Consider the following 20,646-nt stretch of genomic DNA (forward strand, 5'->3'; position numbering starts at 1 on the left):
ATGGATGTTAGCTCAGGGCTAATCTTCCTCAAAAAAAAAAAAAAAGATGGTACATGAATAAGAGAAAAATTGTGGCACACACAAGAGATGAAATTTAGATTAGAACATAAGAATATTTTTCCTGTATTAATGTTTAAAAAAATCTCTCTCACAGATTCAAGGGGGAAGATCATCTTGAAAAAAAGCATCTATTTGTCATTGCTCAGCCCCCTGCTTGCCTGTGTTCACGCTATTCTTGAGCGTCCACAGCCAAGAGAGGCTCCTACCCACCTGTCAAAACCAAGGTCAAATCCTGTCCTCTCCCCTACCTCCGCCAACCGCAAGTAACATTTCAGCACACTGAATTCCTTTACCCACAGTGTCTATGCCTCTGGGGCACAGACCCCATTTCACTCTGCGTTATATACAGATCTCTCTCACAGGCCTGGCCTCACCCCCAGGCTATTCTCAGGCCTAGCCCAGGACAGGCATTGATAAAATGTCTGCTCTAGGTGTGACGGGAGGGGGCACTGGGTAGGAGGTGATCTGAGGACAGTAGGTTTATTCCCTGCGAGTGAGGAAGGGAGGAGCTTGGGCAACGAGAAAGGTCACGGGCACTGGGTCTCTGCATCAGCTTCTGTCTGGGTCCCCCGGCACAACCTCTGATTCAGGCCTTTCCTCAGCCAGACTCCATCAACAGAAGCCGGCTGCTCAGTTCCAGTCTCAGGAGACAAAGGGTTCTTGTCTCTGGGTTTATCAGGAAATGGGTGGCAAAAATCACCACAGCTACTAAGAGCCCCCTGGCCTTTGGCCATCTCAGGGCCTGGGGCAAGACGAGGCCCTTCCAGAACAACAAATTCAAACTTTCAGCAGCTCCTTCACTGGTTGAGAATTTCCCTCACGGACACCCCCTCCAAGCCTGCCATCGACTGGTCAGGGGTACGCTTTAGGTGACTTGGGGTGTACAAGTCAACACTGAGTTTTGGCCTAGAATTGTAATTCTATCCCCACCAACACAGGACGCTGGTAATAGGACCTCCATTCAGGGCTCCCAAATTCAGCAAGCCTTATTCCAACACTGGGAACGAGATTTAGGATTCCAACAGAAGCAGCTGTTTGGGCACAGAAGCGAGGGTAGTGCTGGCAGGAAAGCTGCCTTTGGTTAAGCGAGGTGCAGAGTGAGACCCTCACGCACACACCTCCAGGGGTTTTAACATTCAGTTATCAAGGGGTTCCCATTCACCTGGAATAAAACCACTCATTTCCTGCACATGTGAGTGCACTGATTTCAAGATGCTAGTTTTCTAAGGCATGTCACAGCTTCCATCAAATTGGTGCTGACTCTAGCGTTTGCCCAGCCCCATCATCTCCAGCGGTTTGGTGGAAAGAGCATTCAGTCAGAGGTGAATCAAAGCCTCAGCCGACTCCTCAGAACTGTGAGGCCTGGGCCCCTTACTACATGTCACTGAGCCTCGGTTTCCCCTCTCTGTAAAGATGGATTCTTGTCAAAAAAAGGAAACTGTTACTAAAACAAACAAAACCTGAAAACTACTGATTATAAGACCCTGGAACATCTTGGGAACTGCGAATAAACATTCTGTTCAGTAGAGTTTTCAGGATGTCTCTTTTAGTTTTAGATACTCACAAATAATTTTTAGATATTCCCAAAAAGAAAGCAAGGCAATGTGTTTCCCTCCAGGAGACACAGACTATCCTATAAACATGGTGTTGTCAGCACGTAATGAACCTCCTTGAGGGCGGCTCCTGGCCACTCCCTGCAGCTGGAGCGTTCCCCATCTATCATAAGGGTCTAGTCCCAACCTGGACTCTGGTGCCTGCCATCCTCAGCTTTCAGATGGAACCAAGAAAGGACAAGAAACCACTTCTCTTGATATTTTTGTGTTGGAATTTCCATGCACGTCCTGCCTCTCTGAGGGTCTCCCTTTCCTCATGCCGCGGATGTCGAGTCTTCAGCTGCACCCTAGCCTGACAAAGCCTTTTCACAGGACGTTGCCTCAACCAGCCACAGTGGCGAGAAAGGTACAGCCCAGGACATGGGACTGCTGGAGTGCTCCAGCTATAAGAGGCCAGTGCAGGGATATCTTAAGAATTAAGGACCAGACAGAAGTCAGAGTCCTGTGTCCACCATGGTCTTGCTCTTGGTTGGAGCAGTAGATCCTTGTGTAAGTATCAAAAGGAAAGTAAACACGCCCCACAGGCCAAACAGTGGCCGACGTGTCCAGCTTGGTGGGAGATGAATGAAGGGCTTCGTGGAGCTGGACGAGGAGAAGTGATGGGTCTGGGGTCAACGGTTTCTGAAAAAACGTTAGTAGAAGAGGCCTCTTACGTAGAGAGAAGAAGAAAATGTTGAGGCCCAGGGCAGGCCGCCCCAAAATATCCCACAATAGTATATCAATTATTTTGAATTAAAGTTAACTTGAGAAGCAAAAAGGGCTTTCTGCCCCTCCTCTCTCTGTTCCCCCGAAAGCAAGAAACAAACCTCCCCTGTGGAAGGGGCTCTCCCTGCATCCCCATCAGCAGAGCCGGGGCACTCAGGGCCCAGAAGCCGCAGAAACAACCCTTGCCAATTTACTCCTCAAGCCTAGACTCCTCATGCCTCACTAACGACGTACCTCAAACCTAAGTTTCTTTGTCCTGTCATTCCTCTCAAATGTATTGTTTCTTTATGAAAAAGGTACACACACTGCCTGCTTTGTTCACTCTCCAAGCATCATTTCTCTATGATCTCCAATACGTGTGTATTAAACTGGGTTTTCTCCTGTTAACCTGGTCTTTCGTCAAGTTTATTATTAGTCCAGCCATAAGAACACAAGAAGGGTAGAAAGGGGATTTTCCCCCACCCCAACGAAAACAACACTTCATACCTGAGAGATCCATCTGATAAAAATTTCTAGAATAAGGACCAATTACAATTTTTGTTAAACACCCATACATACACACAGCAAATAAATTCCCAGCAAACTTTCCTTTTCAAGAATACCTAGTTGTTGATGTCCAATGATTTCCTAACACTTTCAATCATGAAAACACTTCTTTAGAATTTGTGAAGCTGAATTAAACTCCTACTCTGTAATATTTAAGTCAGGAGAGGAAGGCAGGCCCAACTTCATTTTGGCTACATGCGGGGGTCCTGGCTAACTTCTCAGTTTATAGGAGAGAAATTGCCAGGTGAGCTGAGGAATCTTTGGCCACCACCCAAGATGGGAAAAGTGATGGGCAGAGGCCTGGGGAAGGGACGTCCTGGAAGGATCGCTCAGTTTCCCTGGGTTGGGAGGGATATTAGAGGCCATTCATTTTATCTCCTTATTAGAGGTTAAACACTAGAAATTGATAGAACTGGGCCTGGGACCAGTTCTCTAACTGGTGCAGTTACCCTACACCATGCAAGTTGATATTTGAATTTCTCAAGCAAGCCCTTTTTTGTCCCCTAAACTCTGGAAGGAAAAAGACTAACGTGTTTTGGGTTGCGGATTTTATTCCTGCATCGCTAAGGGCTGCTGCTTTCTGACAGCGGAGGCCTCAACCTCCTCAGAAAGATTTCTAAAAGCATGTTGAAGGAGGATTTATGTGAAAAACTTTTAGGGCCTTTGATGATTTTCAAGCTTCATCTACCGAGGACTAGGAGGAAAGAATACGGAAATGGAAACATCAACAAAAAAAACACGTCTGCCCCCGGGGTGGAGGCACCGCCACCTTCACAAGAGGAGGATTTGGTGACTTTTCTGCTTATGAACTTCCTCTCGTTGACCCTCCAGCTAGAGATGAAAAGGGCAGATCTGGAGCCAACGCTGGCAGGGGCGTTCATTCGTTCCTGTAAAACTAAGCAATAGAAACAAAGAACCTATTGTCCCGGGTACCCTTGGAGCTGAAAACAGGAGGCAAAGGAGCCAGGCGGGCTCAAAGCTTGGCCACTGACCTTCGAGTCTGAGCAGTGGCATGCACGAGGCTTCCCGGAAACGGAAGCGTTTTGTGGATTCGCACTTCTTAGTCTAGAAACGCTTTTGGTTACACTGGTGTTATTTGAGCTGGCCTGAATCCCAACTGCATTCTAACCAAGCAGATATTCTGTGGCAGAATCAACTACTAACACCAGCAATGAGGCAAGGTCTGCAAAAGGGAAAATGTATCTAACTGGAGAGTAGGCGGCTGTCACAGTTGTGTGTGCCCAAGTGTACTGCTCACAGGAAGCCAGCCACTAAATTGGAAGATGCTACCCCTCAACACAACTGGAATCAATTTCTAGGACACACTGTCCATTTCCAGGACGATCAAAAACACCCTTGTAAATCAGCGGAAATCATGCATGATCTACCACTTCAACACACGGAAAAGCATCAAAAGGACACACGCCAAGGCAAAGAAATAAAATAGCCAACAAACACTCAACAGTGGCTCTTTCTCAGGGGGTGGGTGCATGGTAATATTTATTTTTATTTATTGTGTTGTTCTTTTGGTAATCAAAACAGAAATCTTACATGTTCTTTTCAAAAACCTTCCCCAATATCACAGATATCACCAATCAAGACAGACTAAACAGCTGTTTTGGCCATTTTTGATCTGGAGGCCATACTTATACTTGCTTATCCCATTCTTTAAGGTTGATTTTGAGTCTCAAATCTCATCTTTTCTAAAACCACCTCCTACCTGGAATTACCCGCTCGCCCTACCCCATCCCCCAAGGTTTCCAGGACATCTGGTGCACACCTCTATTCAGCTGGCATAGTCCTCTGTTACGTCCTCATTCCATTACATGATACTCATTTGTTTACAATTCTTTCTCCCTAGGCTGTGTAAATCTCCAGGCTCCACTATCCAGGTATTTTACCAAATAGCGTCACTCAATAAATATTTTCTTTAAGTTGAACTTAATTGTTGCTACATTGAACAAAGAGTTGGTCAATCTTCACAAAATTCCTTGAAACTACATTCCAAAACCTTTTGGTGGCTTGAAATAAGAAAACACTATTGGGGGGGGGTTAGGGGAGAAACTGATCAGCTAGTCATAGCAGAATATCCTCAACAGGCAGGATAGGAAAATGTCTTACTACTGCAAAACGATTACCACTACATGACCTCCTCTAATTATAAACACAGCCCTTCAAAGCGTGCCCCCGCCCCACTTCCTTCCCCGAAGGAAAGAGTGGCCGTGTCCATGGTTCACTTGGGCTGTTTCAGGCAACAGATTTTCAACTGTCTTTCAGAACACAACCTCGACCCAAGTCAAAGGGCTTTTCTACCTTGTTTTCCCACCAGATTGTCTTCAAAGAATGTGAAGAGGGAGGCAGTGACAAGTATCCAAGAATCAGTAGAAACGTGCATTTACAATTCTCAGAAATAGACAATGTGTGAGAAGGAACCATAAATTTTAATAACACCACTTTTTTCAAGGAGCCTAAGATACTGCAAGATACATCTAACAATCTGTAGCAAACGATTATTGTGAGCTTCTCACGTTCTGGTAAGCCAGACTGGAGCTTACAGTAATGGAGGAAAACCAACCTTTCTGACAGGTTCTCGGAGAACAGCCTGCTCTCAGAATCTGCGGAACCTTAGGATGGGCCTCAAGCCTCAAACCAATGGCCTGAGGTGCAGGCAGTTTTCCAGATAGGGTAAAAGAGAGAAATATTTGTTTTGCAGGCTAACACTGTACACGACACAGACACTGTAAGAAGACAAAATTTTTGTGATTTTTGCACCTGATGATTTGAACTTGCTTCCAAATGACGTCACGGATACGCTCTCTAAAATCTTCAGAAGAGCAAAAGTGGGTATAAATCAATAAATAATAGTCATTTTGTATCCGATGTTTTCAAGAGGAAAAGATGGAAAGGAATAAAATGAAGGGACATTACATTCTGTGTTTGAAGTCACTGAACTTGAGGACATATATTTTTTAAATATAGGAAATCGCCTTGGATGCAGATGTATTCTGAGTTTAAAGGCAGTTTAAACTCCAAAAATAGCTGTATCAGATTTAGGCGCATAGATTTTTTAGTTATGACGCAGCTAATGGCCTTGGCCAAATCAATTCATGAGACGCTGAATATTTCCGCATATACGTACTGAACAAAGTAATGCAAAAGAATTTAAGAGATGGGGGGAATTTCATTACCAATTTTTTCCTGCTGCAAGGTTGTTAGGCCTAAGATTCAAAAGTAGAAATAGAAATAATAAAAGGTACGTATCTATTTGCACTTTTCTCATAGTTTCTGGATTATTTTATCTTTTCATCTCCTCCTTCCAAATAATCCTTTCCACGCCCCAGTTTCCATAAATATCACCCGATGAACTGGCTATGAGCTCAGAATTCTCCACTTTAACGTTAAACTTAGACATGTGGAAAAACTGTAATGCTCCATCAAAAGTAAAGAATCCCCATTCCTGAGTCCCAGAGCACTGAGATACAGGTACTCTTTACCCGTCTCTATACATCATGGTTTCAGAAGCTCTAAATCCACACACCCATCCAAATGGCTAAAATGAAAAAGCAGCCAGTACCAAGTGCAGATGAGAATGGAGCATTGAGAACTCTCACACACTGTTGGTGGAAGTGCAAATTGATACAATGACTCTGGAAAACTGTTGGGCACTATTTACTAAGGTTGAATATATAACCATCCTGCAACCCAACAATTTCACTCCTATATTCCTAACTCAAGCGTGTCACGTGCATTCACCAAAAGACATGCACAAGAATGTTCATAGCAGCATTATTTAAAATAGCACCAAATTGGAAACAACTCAAATATCTCTCAACAGTAGAACAGATAAACAAATTGTGCTGTGTTCACACAATGGAATCCTATATAAAACGTTGAATGATAGAAGTCAGAGTTAAAAGAGCACATGTTGTATGATTCCAGATATATAAAGTTAAAAAACAGGCAAAACTAATCCATGGCAACAAAAGTTAGGAAAGTGGTTACCCTTGGGGTGCACAGGGATTAGAAGGGAGCACTGAGGGGTGCCAAGAATGTTCTGTTTCTTAATCTGGATGCTGTTATGTAGTATTTACTCTGTGAAAATTCATCTAGCTTTATATTGATTTGTGTGCTCTCTTTCTCAATTATGTTTTACTTTAGTGGAAAGTTTTGTAAAAGTAGCACTAAGCGAGAATGGGTTTCATTCATTAGGTCACAGAGCAGCCAGCAGGTTCACTGGTGTCCTATTGGAGACTTACTTAAGTGGAATGCTGGGCATTTCTTCCCTAGACTGTGAGCCACTGTTATTCTCTTCTATTCTTGGTTTCTAACCTCTAGTTAAGGGAGGAATTGAAGGGTTGTACCAGGGACTGGGAGTCTGAGTTTCTTGTGGTTTTGATATCAATGCTGTCACATAGGTGCTGGGAAGCTCAGAACTTCCCAGGGACGTAGACCCTTCCAGACAAGGCCAACAGTGGTGATCAACTCCTACATTGTAGCACTGAATACGGTGGGGTGGAGATGTGGAGTTTCAGGACCCTGGGCATCCCTAGTGATCCACTTGGGCTGGAGAGTACCAGCCAGGTGACAACAGGAGTGAGGGAGATAAAGGAAAGTAAGAGGGTAGACAAAGCCAGCAATAGCCTGCGATGAGCTGGTCTGGCTGGGACACTCAGCCTGAGTCTCATTTCAGGAAGTTGTTTGGTTTGAGTCTTCTGTTCTACCTAAGGACAAAAGAATCTTTACAGACTCGTCTCAGGCGATGGGTCCAGGTGGTGAGGAGGGTGGAGCACTGGCCGGCCCAAACAGACACCCTACCCCCACCTGAAAAAGGATTGTGAAATCCCAGGGGAGGGAGGGGAAAGTAAAAAGACTTTGTTTTGCTATACTCTAGTCTTTCAGGGGGATGGAGTGGGAAGAAAGAGGGCAGAGGAAACAGTATGTAGAGAAAGCAGATAATCAGAAACAAGAAACCCCTCATCTTTCTGCTGGCCTCCTAGCTTCCATTTGGCAAAACACTAGCAAAGGCATGGGATAGATCTAACTAGCTCCTACTCTATTGGCAAACGTTTACCAGGGCCCAAACTCAGAATTGCTGGAGGAAGCATGGCTGGAAGCTAGAGGGAAGGGGTTCTGGTTCCTCTTCTTTGCTAGGGAGGAATCTGAAGGCCTCTCACACATTTTCAACTTCTTATTTTTTATGCCTTATCTGGTGTCCCCTAATTGCTTCACAAGGGTGATGTCTTATTTCTGCAAGAGGCCTCCTAAGGGTTGACATCTTTCATCCACTCAACAAATATTTGAGTGTATGCTATATGCCAGACACTATTGTAGGCACTGGAAACACAGCCCTGAGCACAGACTAAACCCCTGCTCTCACGGAGCTCACCTTCCAGTGCTGGGAGGCAGAAAATGCACAACGAAGCAAGGGAGTATATGTCAGATCTGTACAAGTTCTATGAAGAAGAAAAAGCCAGCTAAGGTGACAGAGGAAGGGAGAGGCCAAGGGTAAATGCTTCCTGGAGGAAGGGTATTCCAGGCAGAGGGAGCAGAAAGTATAGAGGCCGGGAGGTAGGAGGCTGCTTGGCAGGGAGCCCGTGCACCTGGAGCAGAGTGATGGAGGGGGAGAGACTAAGAGAAGAGATGGTGAGGCAATGTGAGGAGTCAGATCCTGTGGGGTCTCGAGGGCCATGTGATGATTTGGTTTTAAATAGAAAACTCCTGAAGGGCTTTGAACAGAGTGGCATGATTTGGATTAGATGAACTAAAGTCAGGTCATTCTCTATGCTGCTCAGATAACAGCTCAGAGAAGGTGCACATGGGAAAGCAGAGGCACCAGGCAGGGGTCTCCAGCAGTGCTGCTGCTGAGTGGTGCCCCGTCCAGGAGCTATCTTAAAGGTAGAGCTGCCAGGATGTGGAGATGGATGGGAGGGCGGTTATGAGAGAAGGGGAGGCATCAGGAATGACTGTGAGGCCCAAGCACTTGGAGGCACAGTTACAGGGATGGAAGAAGCAGGTCTGTGAAGGGAAACCAAGGGCTCAGTCTTGATTTTCATAAGAGATGCCAAAGGTCAGGCTGAGTGGGCAGCTGGATGTAAACATCTGGATTCGAGAGGTCCAGCCTAGGGATATAAGTTGGGAATCACCAATATATAGATGGTATCAAAGCCACCAGGATGGGATTACCTAGGAAATTACTCTAGACATCTTTTTCAGTAAACAATATACAGTTGTGTGCCACATAACATTTCCGTCAATGAGGAAGTGCACATACGATGGTGGTCCCATAAGATTAGGACCATATGAGCTCCGTGAGAGGAGGGGTTTAGTCTGTGCTCAGGGCTGTTTTTCCAGTGCCTACAGTAGTGTCTGGCGTATAGCACACACAATATTTGGTGAATGAATGAAAGATGCCGAGCCTTAGGCAATTCTAAAGTATTTGAGCCTCAGAGGCCTACTGTGTAGTAGGCTATACCATCTGGTTTTGTGTAAGGACACTCTATGATGTTCACATAACGACAAAATGACCTAATGACGCATTTCTCAGAACATACCCCCATCGTTAAGATGCATGACTGTATTGTGTTTACCACGTGCCAACATGGTGCTAAGTCCTTTACAACTATTAGCTCACTTTATCTTCCTAACAACTCTGAGGTAAAGCTCTCTTATTATCCTCATGTTACTGGTGTGGACACTGAGGCACAGAGACTTTTAAGCATCTTGCTCAAGGCTTGTGGGAGAGAGAGGAGGGGAGATGTGACGAGAGGAGGCTCCAGGCCTGAGCTCTGGGTGCTCAGGGTGAGGAGCCAGGGAGATGAGAGGACCCAGCCGGAAAGCAGCAGCGGGCGAGGTGAGTGGAAAGCCGGCAGCATGGGGTCCCTGATGCCAAGCCCAGCAGTGGTCCAGGAAGGGCGGGTAGAGGGACTGTGTCTGACGACACTGATGGGACGGGAGGTAGGAACTGAGAACTGGATGGAAAAAAGTGACATGTTTTCTTTCACTAACCTGGTTTTGAAATTAACTTCCTCCCATTTTGAATGCAGGCAAGAAATCTCAGTCATTCTCTCAACAGCTGAAACTGTCACCAAGAGAAGCCCCACATGTTTCCTTGTTGGTGTAGTAGTACTGTTTATGCTCGTCTCAGCTTCCAGATGACAGCAGTTCCCAGACCCACAGCTACACCTTGTTACTTATCATGTTAATAAAGTACCTGTGCTATGAAATCATGCATGTTTAAAATTCTGATCATTGTATTTCAATATAATAGTTTTCCCTATGTCATCCTACATATTTTATTTCGTGCATTTAAAATACTATTCTGAGAAGGGGTCCATGACACAAGAAAATGTTAAAGATCTCAAGCTCTTCTCAACATCAACCACGAGCGAGCAGCCAAAAGCCAGCGCAGGTAGGGGCACAGCACTCCTAACCTAGGGCACCAGGCTGGCACTTAACCCAGTGTTTAACAAACTGAGGAGCCACAGACACGTCCCGGTGACGGCAGCTGGGGTGGCTGAGGCCACAGAGGAAGGCAACTGAGATGCGTCTGCGCAGCCACCAGAATGTGTCCAGCCGAGGTCCCCAGAGGCCGACTGCTTCTTCTCACCACAGCGGTTTCACTTGAGGCGGCTCTGCTACCCTCCCCGCTCCTGCTCTCACTCCCCATCTGCACTGCTCTGCCTTCATTGTGGAAACAACACAAAGTCCCCTTTACCCTACCTCTCCGTTATCTGGCCCTCCTGAAGCCACTGGGAAAAAGTGGAGGAATTAAAGGCAAAGTCAGCACTCCATGCTTCCAAAAAAATCAGTGAGAGACCCCAGCACAGAAGCCACAGCCTCATTAGTCCGGCTTTTTCCCACGTCATCCAGGTCCCACGTCAGCTGAATGGGGTCATACAGGAGATTTACCTCAGAGGGGAGTCAGGAGGTTCAGGGACCTGGTCATCAACTTAGACTCTCAATTTAATTTTAGATCAATAATGAAAAGGGTAAAGAGAAATCCCCTGGCTAAATTTCCTCAGAATTTGAATGTGAGGCAGAAAGTCTCTAATGAAAAATCATTGTGTGCACTTGCCGAGTCCATGGGAAAACATTCACCAATCGAAGCCATCACATTGAGGTCTAGAGGAATCAGAGAAGGCCTGGGTGCTGTTGTGAGCAGCCAGGAGACCATCTGGTCTACTCCCATCACTTTGTGGAGAAGGAAAGGAGTTGCAACGCGCGCAGAGTTCCCACAGCTAAGGGGAAATACAATTCCTCCAGGACAGACACAGGAGTTAAAGCACCTCCTTCCACTGCAAAATGCCTCCCGGGTTTGCACACTCTCCCGTCTGTGGCGGGACTGGTTGGGCTGGTTTGAAACCTGCCTGCACAGCCAGGGCCGCCGCCCGCCCACTCCTCCTGCCCGTCTCGTCTCACGACTTGCAGGCAAAACCCACTCCACCAAGCTCACCCTCTCATGGCATCAGGCAACCTTAACCCCGTTTCCTGGGGAAAGGGGAAGCTGATCGTGAATCTGGCCTCCAAGGCTCCAAGTGTCCAAGTCATTTTGTAGTGAGCATATTCTGCTGTCTTTGCTAGCAATGCATTACAGCATTCAAGCGCTGGAGCAGGTCGTGGCTGTCTCCTCCAACCTGCCACCCACCCCGACCTCTGCACCACCATTCTTCAGACACAGCCCTACTCAGATCCCCTGCAGTATGGGCACAACGGGCCAGACTTCACCAGTGTAACACATGGCCTCCCCTTTCTTAATCATTTCAACCACATCCAATTTCTAATACACTCAATCACTTTCAGCCTAATGGGTACAGTAAGTGCTGGGGTTTTTTTCTGACCTGAGAACGCAAAATGAGTCCATCCTCTTTAGTGCTCCCCTTTAAACCTTCTGGAGACTCACGTGGGCTACACTGAATCCTATTTTGCACACGGAGGATCCTGCTGCGTTACTGTTTCCATCGTTGTGAGTAGGTGGATATGGCAGAGAGAACTTTAGGTTTCCGGGTTCTGGTGCCAGGAGGAGTTGAGAGGGTGGAAAGTTCAAGTGCCTTCAAAGTGATTAAAATAAACAAGCAGACAACTGGTTCCTGGGCCCCTCCCACCTCCTACAGACAGCTTCATCTGGAGCGGCCACCACTCTCCCAGTTCCCAAACTTGAGGAGTGACCAGAATGGCAGTCCTCGCAGCTAACAGGGTTCACGCAGCCCCCATCTCGCACGCGACGCCTAATCGCCTCTGTCACCTGTGGGCTTCGGTGGGTCCCAAGCCATTTTCCAGGCTGACATCTGTCCACACCATCTCCTGTTTCAGTTCTCCGATCTCCGAGGCGATCGTGTCAATGAGCTGTTCAAAGACAAAAATAGTGTGACGTCAGCAAGTGGAAGAGGCGTGCCCAGAGCCGGGACACTCCAGTCCCTTCCACAGCACAGAGAGGACCACCTTTTTTTTTTTTTAAGTCCTGGCTCTGTGAATTTCCTCTCCCCAGACGAAAAAATAAGAGAGGGAGCAGCTTCTTCATAGAAAGAGGAAGAACTTAGGTTTCGGTATCGCCCTAAGAAAAAGAATATGACACCCAGTTTGGTTACTCAACATGAATACAAAGAGAAATAAACAAATCCTGGTGAAACCAGGCCTCAACATTCATATCATCAAGGGAAAACTCAAGAGGAATTCCCTGGATTAACATTTATACAATCGTGGTTACAGAAATAAGCATATTTTAAAGACATATACAGCTTGCAAATCAATTTTCAATGGCATTGTACTTATTTCTCAACTTATTTTCTGTGTTTTTTTTTTTTTGATGAGAAAAGACTTAGGGAAAGGGGAAGAGAGCCGGCGGCGTGGGGCCGGGAGTGGGTGCTTGGGCGGGCGGGGCAGCCACGGGGAATGGAGGGGGAAACGTGCTGTCTTCTTGCAGAAGGCTGGTGTGGTCTCATATCCCCCACTCACACCTGGGAAGAGGCTCCATCTGACCCTGAAGGCTGGTCTAAATGCTTGAGCCCACCTATCCACTCATTCAACAGAATCTTTCCTGGTGCTAACCAGGCACTGTACACAGAGCAGCTGTTCTCAAAGTGTGGCATTGCTCGCTAATTTTTTTTAGAAGTAGTTATTTCTCATATAAATGTCATGTCAATATGTATTAGATTATTGTTTTAATAAACATTAAAAAATTTTTTTCATTCATTTTCTGATACAGCCAATGTCTGTAGATAGAATCCACATGAACACACGCTCTTTAGGGTCCTCCATAATTTTTAATAGTGTAAAGGAATCCTGGGACTAAAAACTTTGAGAATCACTCGTAGCTAAAGACAAATGTTTCTAGCATGTCAAGCAGCGTTTATCCCAGTCAGACTCTGGGAGAAACTTCATCTGAGCATATAGGTTGTTCTAAAATGTTCACCCCATCTATTCATTCATTAATTCTACAAACCTTTTTGGCCACCCACTTCATGCCAGGCACCACAAATATAGAGTAAGGCTGACAATCTTCACAGAGACGGTATTCTGGTGGGGCACAGACCCCAGCACAGAGCACTGAGAAGTTCTAGAATGAAAAGAGAAGTGAGTGATTCTGTAGGGACTACTCTCACCATGGTGGGATGGCCAGGACAGGTCTTTGCGGAAGTGATGGAGCCCCTGAATGACAAGGGAGTCATGAAACAATCAAGGGAAGAGCCATCTACACGGAGAAAGTCCCAGAGGCTGCGGAGTCATATGGAAGGAGAAGCAGTCAGGGACCGGAGCTCATCGGCATTCTAGATGGCAGTATCCTTGGATTTGAGGTTTCTAAACTAAGAACCATCAGAGGGCTTTAAGTAGGGGAACGACATTTTACTTGTTTTATCTTCTAAAAAGATCACTTTGTCTCCTCATTAGAGATGGTTTGTAAGGGCAAGAGGAGGAGCAGCAAGACCACTTAGGAGGCAACTGCAGGGGTCCAGGTAAGAGATGATGGCGGCTTGGACCAAGGTGGTAGCAGTGGAATTAGAAAAAAGTGGGGAGGGGCCCTCCCCGTGGCGTAGTGGTTAAGTTCGTGTGCTCTGCTTTGGTGGCCCACAGTTCCCGGGTTCAGATCCTGGTCGCGAACCTGTGCACCACTAATCAAGCCATGCTATGGCAGGCATCCCACATATATTGAAAAAATAGAGGACTATGGGCATAGATGTTAGCTCAGGGATAATTTTCCTCAAAAAAATAAAAAAGAAAAGAAATAAATAAGGGATGAAATCCAGAACCAGTTTGACATAGAAATTGATAGAAGTTGATGGATGGAATGTGGGGGTGGTGGGAAGAGAGGAATAAGGGACACCCCCTAAGTTCTGGGCTTGAGCAATCAGACAGATGGCAGTGCCCTTGATTGATATGGGAAAGGATTAGGCTTGAGGGCGAAACTGAGTTGGACATTGGGTAGGTTAAGTTTTATTTGAGTCGCTTATTGGCCATCAATTAAATTGAAGTGGCTTTTGACATTGAAGATGGAGATATTTATACATTTGGAGGTCACTGGCATATGTGTTAGTATTCCCAAATCCTGTGACAGGCAGAGATTATCTAAGGGACGAGTGTAGATAGAGAAGCAAATAGCAAATAGCTATTAGCCTACAAACAGCTCTGCACCTCTCAATACTCAGAGGTCAGATGGGAGGCCAGCCAGGTCCTGCATGCTTGATCCTTCCCCTTTGTGTGTGACTAGGGTGCGGGTAGTAGGTAGAGCTTCTAGAAGCACTGGGGCCTTGGAAGAGAAAATGATCAGGAGATCTCCTTTTACATACGTCCTAGCGGCAAAAATTAAAAACTCCTACAATGCCAAATATTCCAGGATGTGGGAAAACAGGAATCCCCACACGATGCTGGAGGAGTATTGTTCATAGACCACTGCGGAGAGCAATTCACAATATCTTGTAGAGTTGAAGATACACAGACGTCCTAGATATGCACTCTAGAGAAACTCTTGCACATGGGTGTAAGGAGACCTTTAAAAGAATATTTGCTGCACCGCTATTTGGAAGAAAACCAAATTATAAGCACCTAAATGTCTATCAATTGGAGAATGGCTAAGAATGGAATATTACACAGCAGTTAAAATTAACGAGTCAGAGTTATATGCATCAATACACATACAAACACAAAAGGTCAAAAAGCTTTCATAAAAGGAAAAAAAAAGGAAGAAAAGTTGAAAAGGGTTACATTCAGCATATGAAGTTTAAAACCATGCACAATTGTACTATTTAGTGCTGGTAGATACACACACAGATATGAAGACCACTCCAATATGCAATAGGATGGTTACAGTCCTAATCAAGGACAGTGGCTACCTCTAGAGGAGAAATGGACAGAGGTGTTCACAGGTCAAGAGACTCAACCACCTGTGAGATTTTCTTTCTTTTTTTTTTTGTGAGGAAGATTAGCCCTGAGCTAACTACTGCCAATCCTCCTCTTTTTGCTGAGGAAAACTGGCCCTGAGCTCACATCCATGCCCATCTTCCTCTATTTTATATGTGGGATGCCTGTCACAGCATGGCTTACCAGGCGGTGCCATGTCCGCACCCGGGATCTGAACTGGGGAACCCCAGGCCTCCGAGAAGCGGAACGTGCGAACTTAACCACTGCACCACCGGCCGGCCCAAGATTTTATTTCTTGAAATGAAATAGCAAAATGATAAGATTTGACAGAGATAGTGATGCGTGTTTTAGTGTCACGTGTGATTTTCTGTCTGTTTAAAATACTTCATAATATCAAAATTGTTAGGAAAATAAGAAAAAGGGTGGATGTGTATGAGAACAGAAGGAGATGGAGGGACTGAGAAGGTGGGAGCAAGTGGGGTGAGCCGGGGGAGGCTGAGTGTCTGTGAGAAGCCCTGCCACTCTGGGCTGGTGTCCCCTCCCATCTGGGCCATGGCTATGGTCCCGGATGGAAGAGCCACATACAGCCCACAAGGGAGCAGAGAGCCCTGTCTGACGGAGGAACAGAGACAGCCTCAGGCAAACCTAGGAGAAAAGATTCCCATCCTCAGCAGGAAAATGGGTCACTAGACACATCCACCCTCTCCAACCGCAGTCACCTCATGGCCACCATATTCATCTGAAGATAAAAATCCCAAATGACCTTCTCTAGGAGAGGCAGCTGATGCTCTCCGGCCAGCTGCTTCCTCCAGACCCTGCTTGTGCTGACACCTTTGGGTGCATTTCCAGACCTCCATGTTCCACCCTAGCCTCCTTTTCTGTTCCCAGCCAAACACTAAGAAACTACAAAGTGTGGGTCCTACTCAGCAGCATTCAGACGGCAAACTACCGATAAACCCACTCATCCGTAATGCAGAAGGGAGGTGCAGTGACCCCAGGACACAAAGGTGGATGAGGACAGAGGCTGCACCTGGCTGGACAGCTATGGCACCCTTCGCTGCTGGAGGAGGGATTTTTCAGCCCCTTCTTTCTCTCCCCACACTCCATCCTTCCCAAACTCATCCAACTGACAGCAGAGAGGGATTTACCCGACAAGTGGACCAAAGGTCAGTGTTCCAGAGCCTCTCCAAATGGTCTGTTTATATACCCACCAGGCCCCTCCGCCAGCAAGAGTCATCCCCAAACGTCTGCTCCGCTCTGAGGTCTTCCCAGATGTCACTGACTGGATGTGAGGGGTTTCCCACATTGTCCTCAGACACATTTGTGTTTGTTTGTTTTTAATTCTTGTAGATGTTTGGTCTCATCCCTTATGCTTCTACGTTCTTCCAAATTTCATTCTTTGAGGGCAAACAGAGATAACTTACCACCTCCCAAGGGGACCAGCTTTTTTTTTTTTTTTAAAGATTTTATTTTTTTCCTTTTTCTCCCCGAAGCCCCTCAGTACACAGTTGTATATTCTTCGTTGTGGGTCCTTCTAGTTGTGGCATGCGGGACGCTGCCTCAGCGTGGTCTGATGAGCAGTGCCATGTCCACGCCCAGGATTCGAACCAACGAAACACTGGGCCGCCTGCAGCGGAGCGTGCGAACTTAACCACTCAGCCACGGGGCCAGCCCCCCAAGGGGACCAGTTTTAACCTAAGCTTTCCCATGTTAAAGCCAACAGCAGTTTCAACCTAAGTCCTTCATCAAAATTGGTGCTGCTAACTGAAGTTTCTCCAAATCCGCTTACACAACCCAACACTCCAGCACATCCCTGTCCCTCTTCAGAATTCCTACAAGGACGGGAAGCGGCTGCTTAAGCATCTGCCAAGCTGGCAAGCAAGCATTCCTGTTCATACCTTGGCTGCCCAGCATGTGTGTGGACCCCCGGGAAGGTGGTGACAGAGCCAAGCAGCTGCTACTCAGTGCGATCACAGGGAGATGGGATGCCAGGTTCCAGAGCACTAAGTTGGTGAGACAGTGGTTCTTATACCAAAAACACAGCATCTGTGTTCTCACCAGAAAACTCCAGTGACTAAGGCCTCGAGCCGAGAGACAGTCATCAGCATGTACAGGGCAGAGCAGAGCCAGTCCCGGTAAAGCCTGGGCGTTGCCTGTGTTTACCCCCCAAGGGAAACAGAGGGGAGGTATGCTTGCCTTCCAAAGCAGGGAGAGAGCGGTCTGCTGGCAGGACAGGAACTGCTGTGGCCGCCATAGTGGGAAGAGGCCAGAGCAGGGGTGCCTGGGGACCACCACAACAGGGGAGAGGAAGGCAGGCCAGGGGTTGGGTCCCTGGGTCTCCTTCATTGTACTCTGAAACCCAGTGCCTTGGGGCTGGCCTGGTGGTGTAGCAGTTAAGTTCACACACTCTGCTTCAGAGGCCCAGGGTTCGCAGGTTTGGATCTCAGACTCAGACTTAGCACTGCTCGTCAAGCTGCACTGTGGTGGCATCCCAGGTAAAATAGAGGAAGATTGGCACAGATGTTAGCTCAGGCCAATCTTCCTCAAGCAAAAAAAGGAGGAAGATTGGCAACAGCTGTTAGCTCAGGGCCAATCATCCTCACCAAAAAAAAAAGAAGAAGAAAAGAAAAGAAAGAAACCCAAAGCCCTAGGGTCCCTAACCTGGCAGTATTCATGCATAACAAAGTGTTCACCAGGGTGATTTCCATGCCAACTGGCACCCAGCCAAGGACTAGAGAATTTGGAAGCCCCAGGTTCTTTCCCGCCATTTGAGGTCATACCCCAGGCTAGACCTGGACACGGCTGGGCCTGCCGCACTCCAGTCTGGGGCAGGAGTCTGCAAAGATCTGTACCATTATGTAATCATTCTGGGTAATTTCCCTGGAGGCCGGAGCCTCATCTGAGGGACCTCACTTCGAGCAGCAGCCTTGTACGGATCAGAGGCAGGCCAGCTCGCAGGACTAGCTGATAGTTTGGCAGCACGGAGTAGAGGTGAGCACATCAGCTTTGGGCTTGGAAGACCTGCCGTCAAATCCTGTCTCAGTCCCCTGTTGGCTGAGTCCTGAATCCATCATTGCACACTCTTCCTTGGACCCCTGCAGCTAAGACGATGCTATGGGGAGAAGGGTGTTGGAAGATTAAAAAGGACAATGGGATTAAAACACTTGGCAACAGGCACTTGCGTGTCCCCGAATTCTCTTCCTATTTAAATTCTCTCTTTCTATTAACGGTGATTGTTGCTGTGAAGCGGAGAGCCAATAAAGCTAAAAGACACTTAAAACAGATTCATACACCTTCCAGCCTGCAAGGAGACCATGTCATCACCAGCAGCAGACCTGGATCTACAAAGACCAGTGTTTGTAGAGTCCAATCTTTCTTCTGCCTGTCTGCCCAGAGGTCCCCAATCTTGGACACCAATTTTCCCCAGCTGAGGACAGAAGTCATTTATGCAATCCCTGCTTGCACAGGAGGCTGGAGTGAGGAAAACAAGAGTGACTCCAAATCTTGTTTTCTCTTTTTAAGGTTAGATAAAGGGAGAAAAATTCTCTTGAAGGTCAAGTAAAAATAAAACAAGAAAGTGCATATAGAGCAAGTTCTGATACAGTGCTCCTCGAATTCCAAGTCTAACTCAGGAATGTTATCAGCGGTTTGAAAAGGGATGAGTTGCTGATACGATGAAGTCTTGAAACCTAGGGTGTGGGAAATGTTAAGTGCTTGGCTCCCAGCTGTGGAATTTCTATTCTCCAAGTACAGCAACTTGGCCCTGGGGTGTGATGGTCCTTTACAATCCCATCCACTCTGTGGGATTAGACCTATCTCCAGGTCATGAAAAACCACATGACCCAAACAATTCCTCCTCCTGTCTGTTTCCGCTGAGCTGGAGAAGCATTATGGTCTGATGGGCACATTCATGTTGGAGTTTTTCTAAAGTAGTCTGGAAAATAATGGGCTGCTTATAAACTTTCAAATGATTTTGCTCCCAGGAATTGTCACCATGGAAACAAAAAAGTAATGAAGACTTCTTCCCTTCATTTGTAGAGGAGTGTTTGGGAAGGATGCTGAAGCAGCTCAGAGCCTTGCCCTTTTGTTTTGTTTTTAAACTGTGTGTGTTACATCTCCCAAGTGTGGTTGCATTTATATTTTTGAAATTTAATTACAATTAGAAACATAATACATGAATACATTCCCAGTGAAAAACATATATTATTGTAGTTAAAGCTAATCTCTTTTTGCCCATCACTCAGAATCCCACCTACTCAGAGGTAACCACTATCATCAGTTTTGCATGTACCATTCTTGAATGTCATCGCTTTTTCCACCTGATGGAATCATACTGGCGGACTGTCCTGTAGCTTGCTTACTTCACCCAGTGAAATGTTGTGGGATTTACCCACACTGACACATGAAGCCCTAGTTCATTCATTTTACGTGGGAATGGTTTCCACCATAAGGATATACCACATGGCGATGTACCACATATCCATTCGATTTTGATAGACGCTTAGGTTGTTTCCAATGTTTTGAGGTCACAAGCAGTACTGCGATGCACAGCCTTGCGTACCGTGTGAAAGCCGAGGGAAAACGCAGGCCTCCGTGCGTGGGGAGGTTATGAGCTGGTGCCACGTTGCCCTCCAGGGGACTGAGTCCATCTCCTCTGCCTCCACCGTCTTAGAAAGCATCCATCTCACTGGCCAGCGTTTGCTATTTCCAAACTTTTAAGCTTTGGCCAATCTGATGAGTACAGTGGCTTCTTACTGTCTTCCTGAGCTTTGCTCAGATTATATTTTTGTTGTCTACTTGTATTTCTTTCTCTGAAGGATTGCCTGTTCAGCTATCTGTGGCTCATTTTAGGGTTTCTTGATTTTTCTTAAGCTGCATAAGTTATGGACATGAATCCATTGTCTCAAATATTTAAAAGATTTTCTCTCAAACTGCTTTTCTATATGAGAGAAATTTAAAATTTCCTTAGGCTTTTAATGTTAATAGAATCAGAAGTTCATTATGACTCTTGATTACTGACCTTGGTCTAGGAAGACATTCCTTATCTTGAAGTAATAGTCTCCTCTATTTTTTGCTAAGACATATACAGTTTTGCTTATTTACAAAGAATGTATTTATTTGTTTGTAGGCCTTTCATTCATCTGGAATTTAATTTTGAGTGGGGCGTGAAGTCAGGACGAGGAGGTGAGGAATGACTATAATATGGTCAGAGCCAGGTTCCCCAAGCCCCTAAACTCTGGGATGCTGTATCTGCCCCCAGGTCCCTTCTGCAGGCCAAGGAGTGTGCCCAGAGGGCTGCCTTTTTCAAATGTGCCCCAAGGCTGGGGGTGGCCCATGAGGCTTGAGGTAGAACTCTGTCCTTGATCTCTCA

The 20,646-nt window shown here is 46.3% G+C and overlaps 1 protein-coding gene across 15 annotated transcripts in view; it reads right to left on the reverse strand.

The window, feature by feature from the left end:
* Positions 1-20,646, reverse strand: part of RIN2 (Ras and Rab interactor 2) — a 213,850-nt gene that overhangs the window by 49,362 nt on the left and 143,842 nt on the right. For 13 of the 15 annotated variants that reach the window (XM_070589491.1, XM_070589492.1, XM_070589496.1 and 10 more), the window contains one exon: positions 12,166-12,266. In XM_070589491.1, the coding sequence (XP_070445592.1) occupies positions 12,166-12,266 (101 nt within the window). Of the gene's footprint in view, positions 1-11,761; positions 11,931-12,165; positions 12,267-20,646 lie in introns of those variants that run through there. The other 2 variants (XM_070589501.1, XM_070589500.1) reach the window with 2 other exon arrangements.

The sequence above is a fragment of the Equus przewalskii genome, chromosome 21 (genome assembly GCF_037783145.1).
Source record: "Equus przewalskii isolate Varuska chromosome 21, EquPr2, whole genome shotgun sequence".
NCBI classification, from domain to species: Eukaryota; Metazoa; Chordata; class Mammalia; order Perissodactyla; family Equidae; genus Equus; species Equus przewalskii.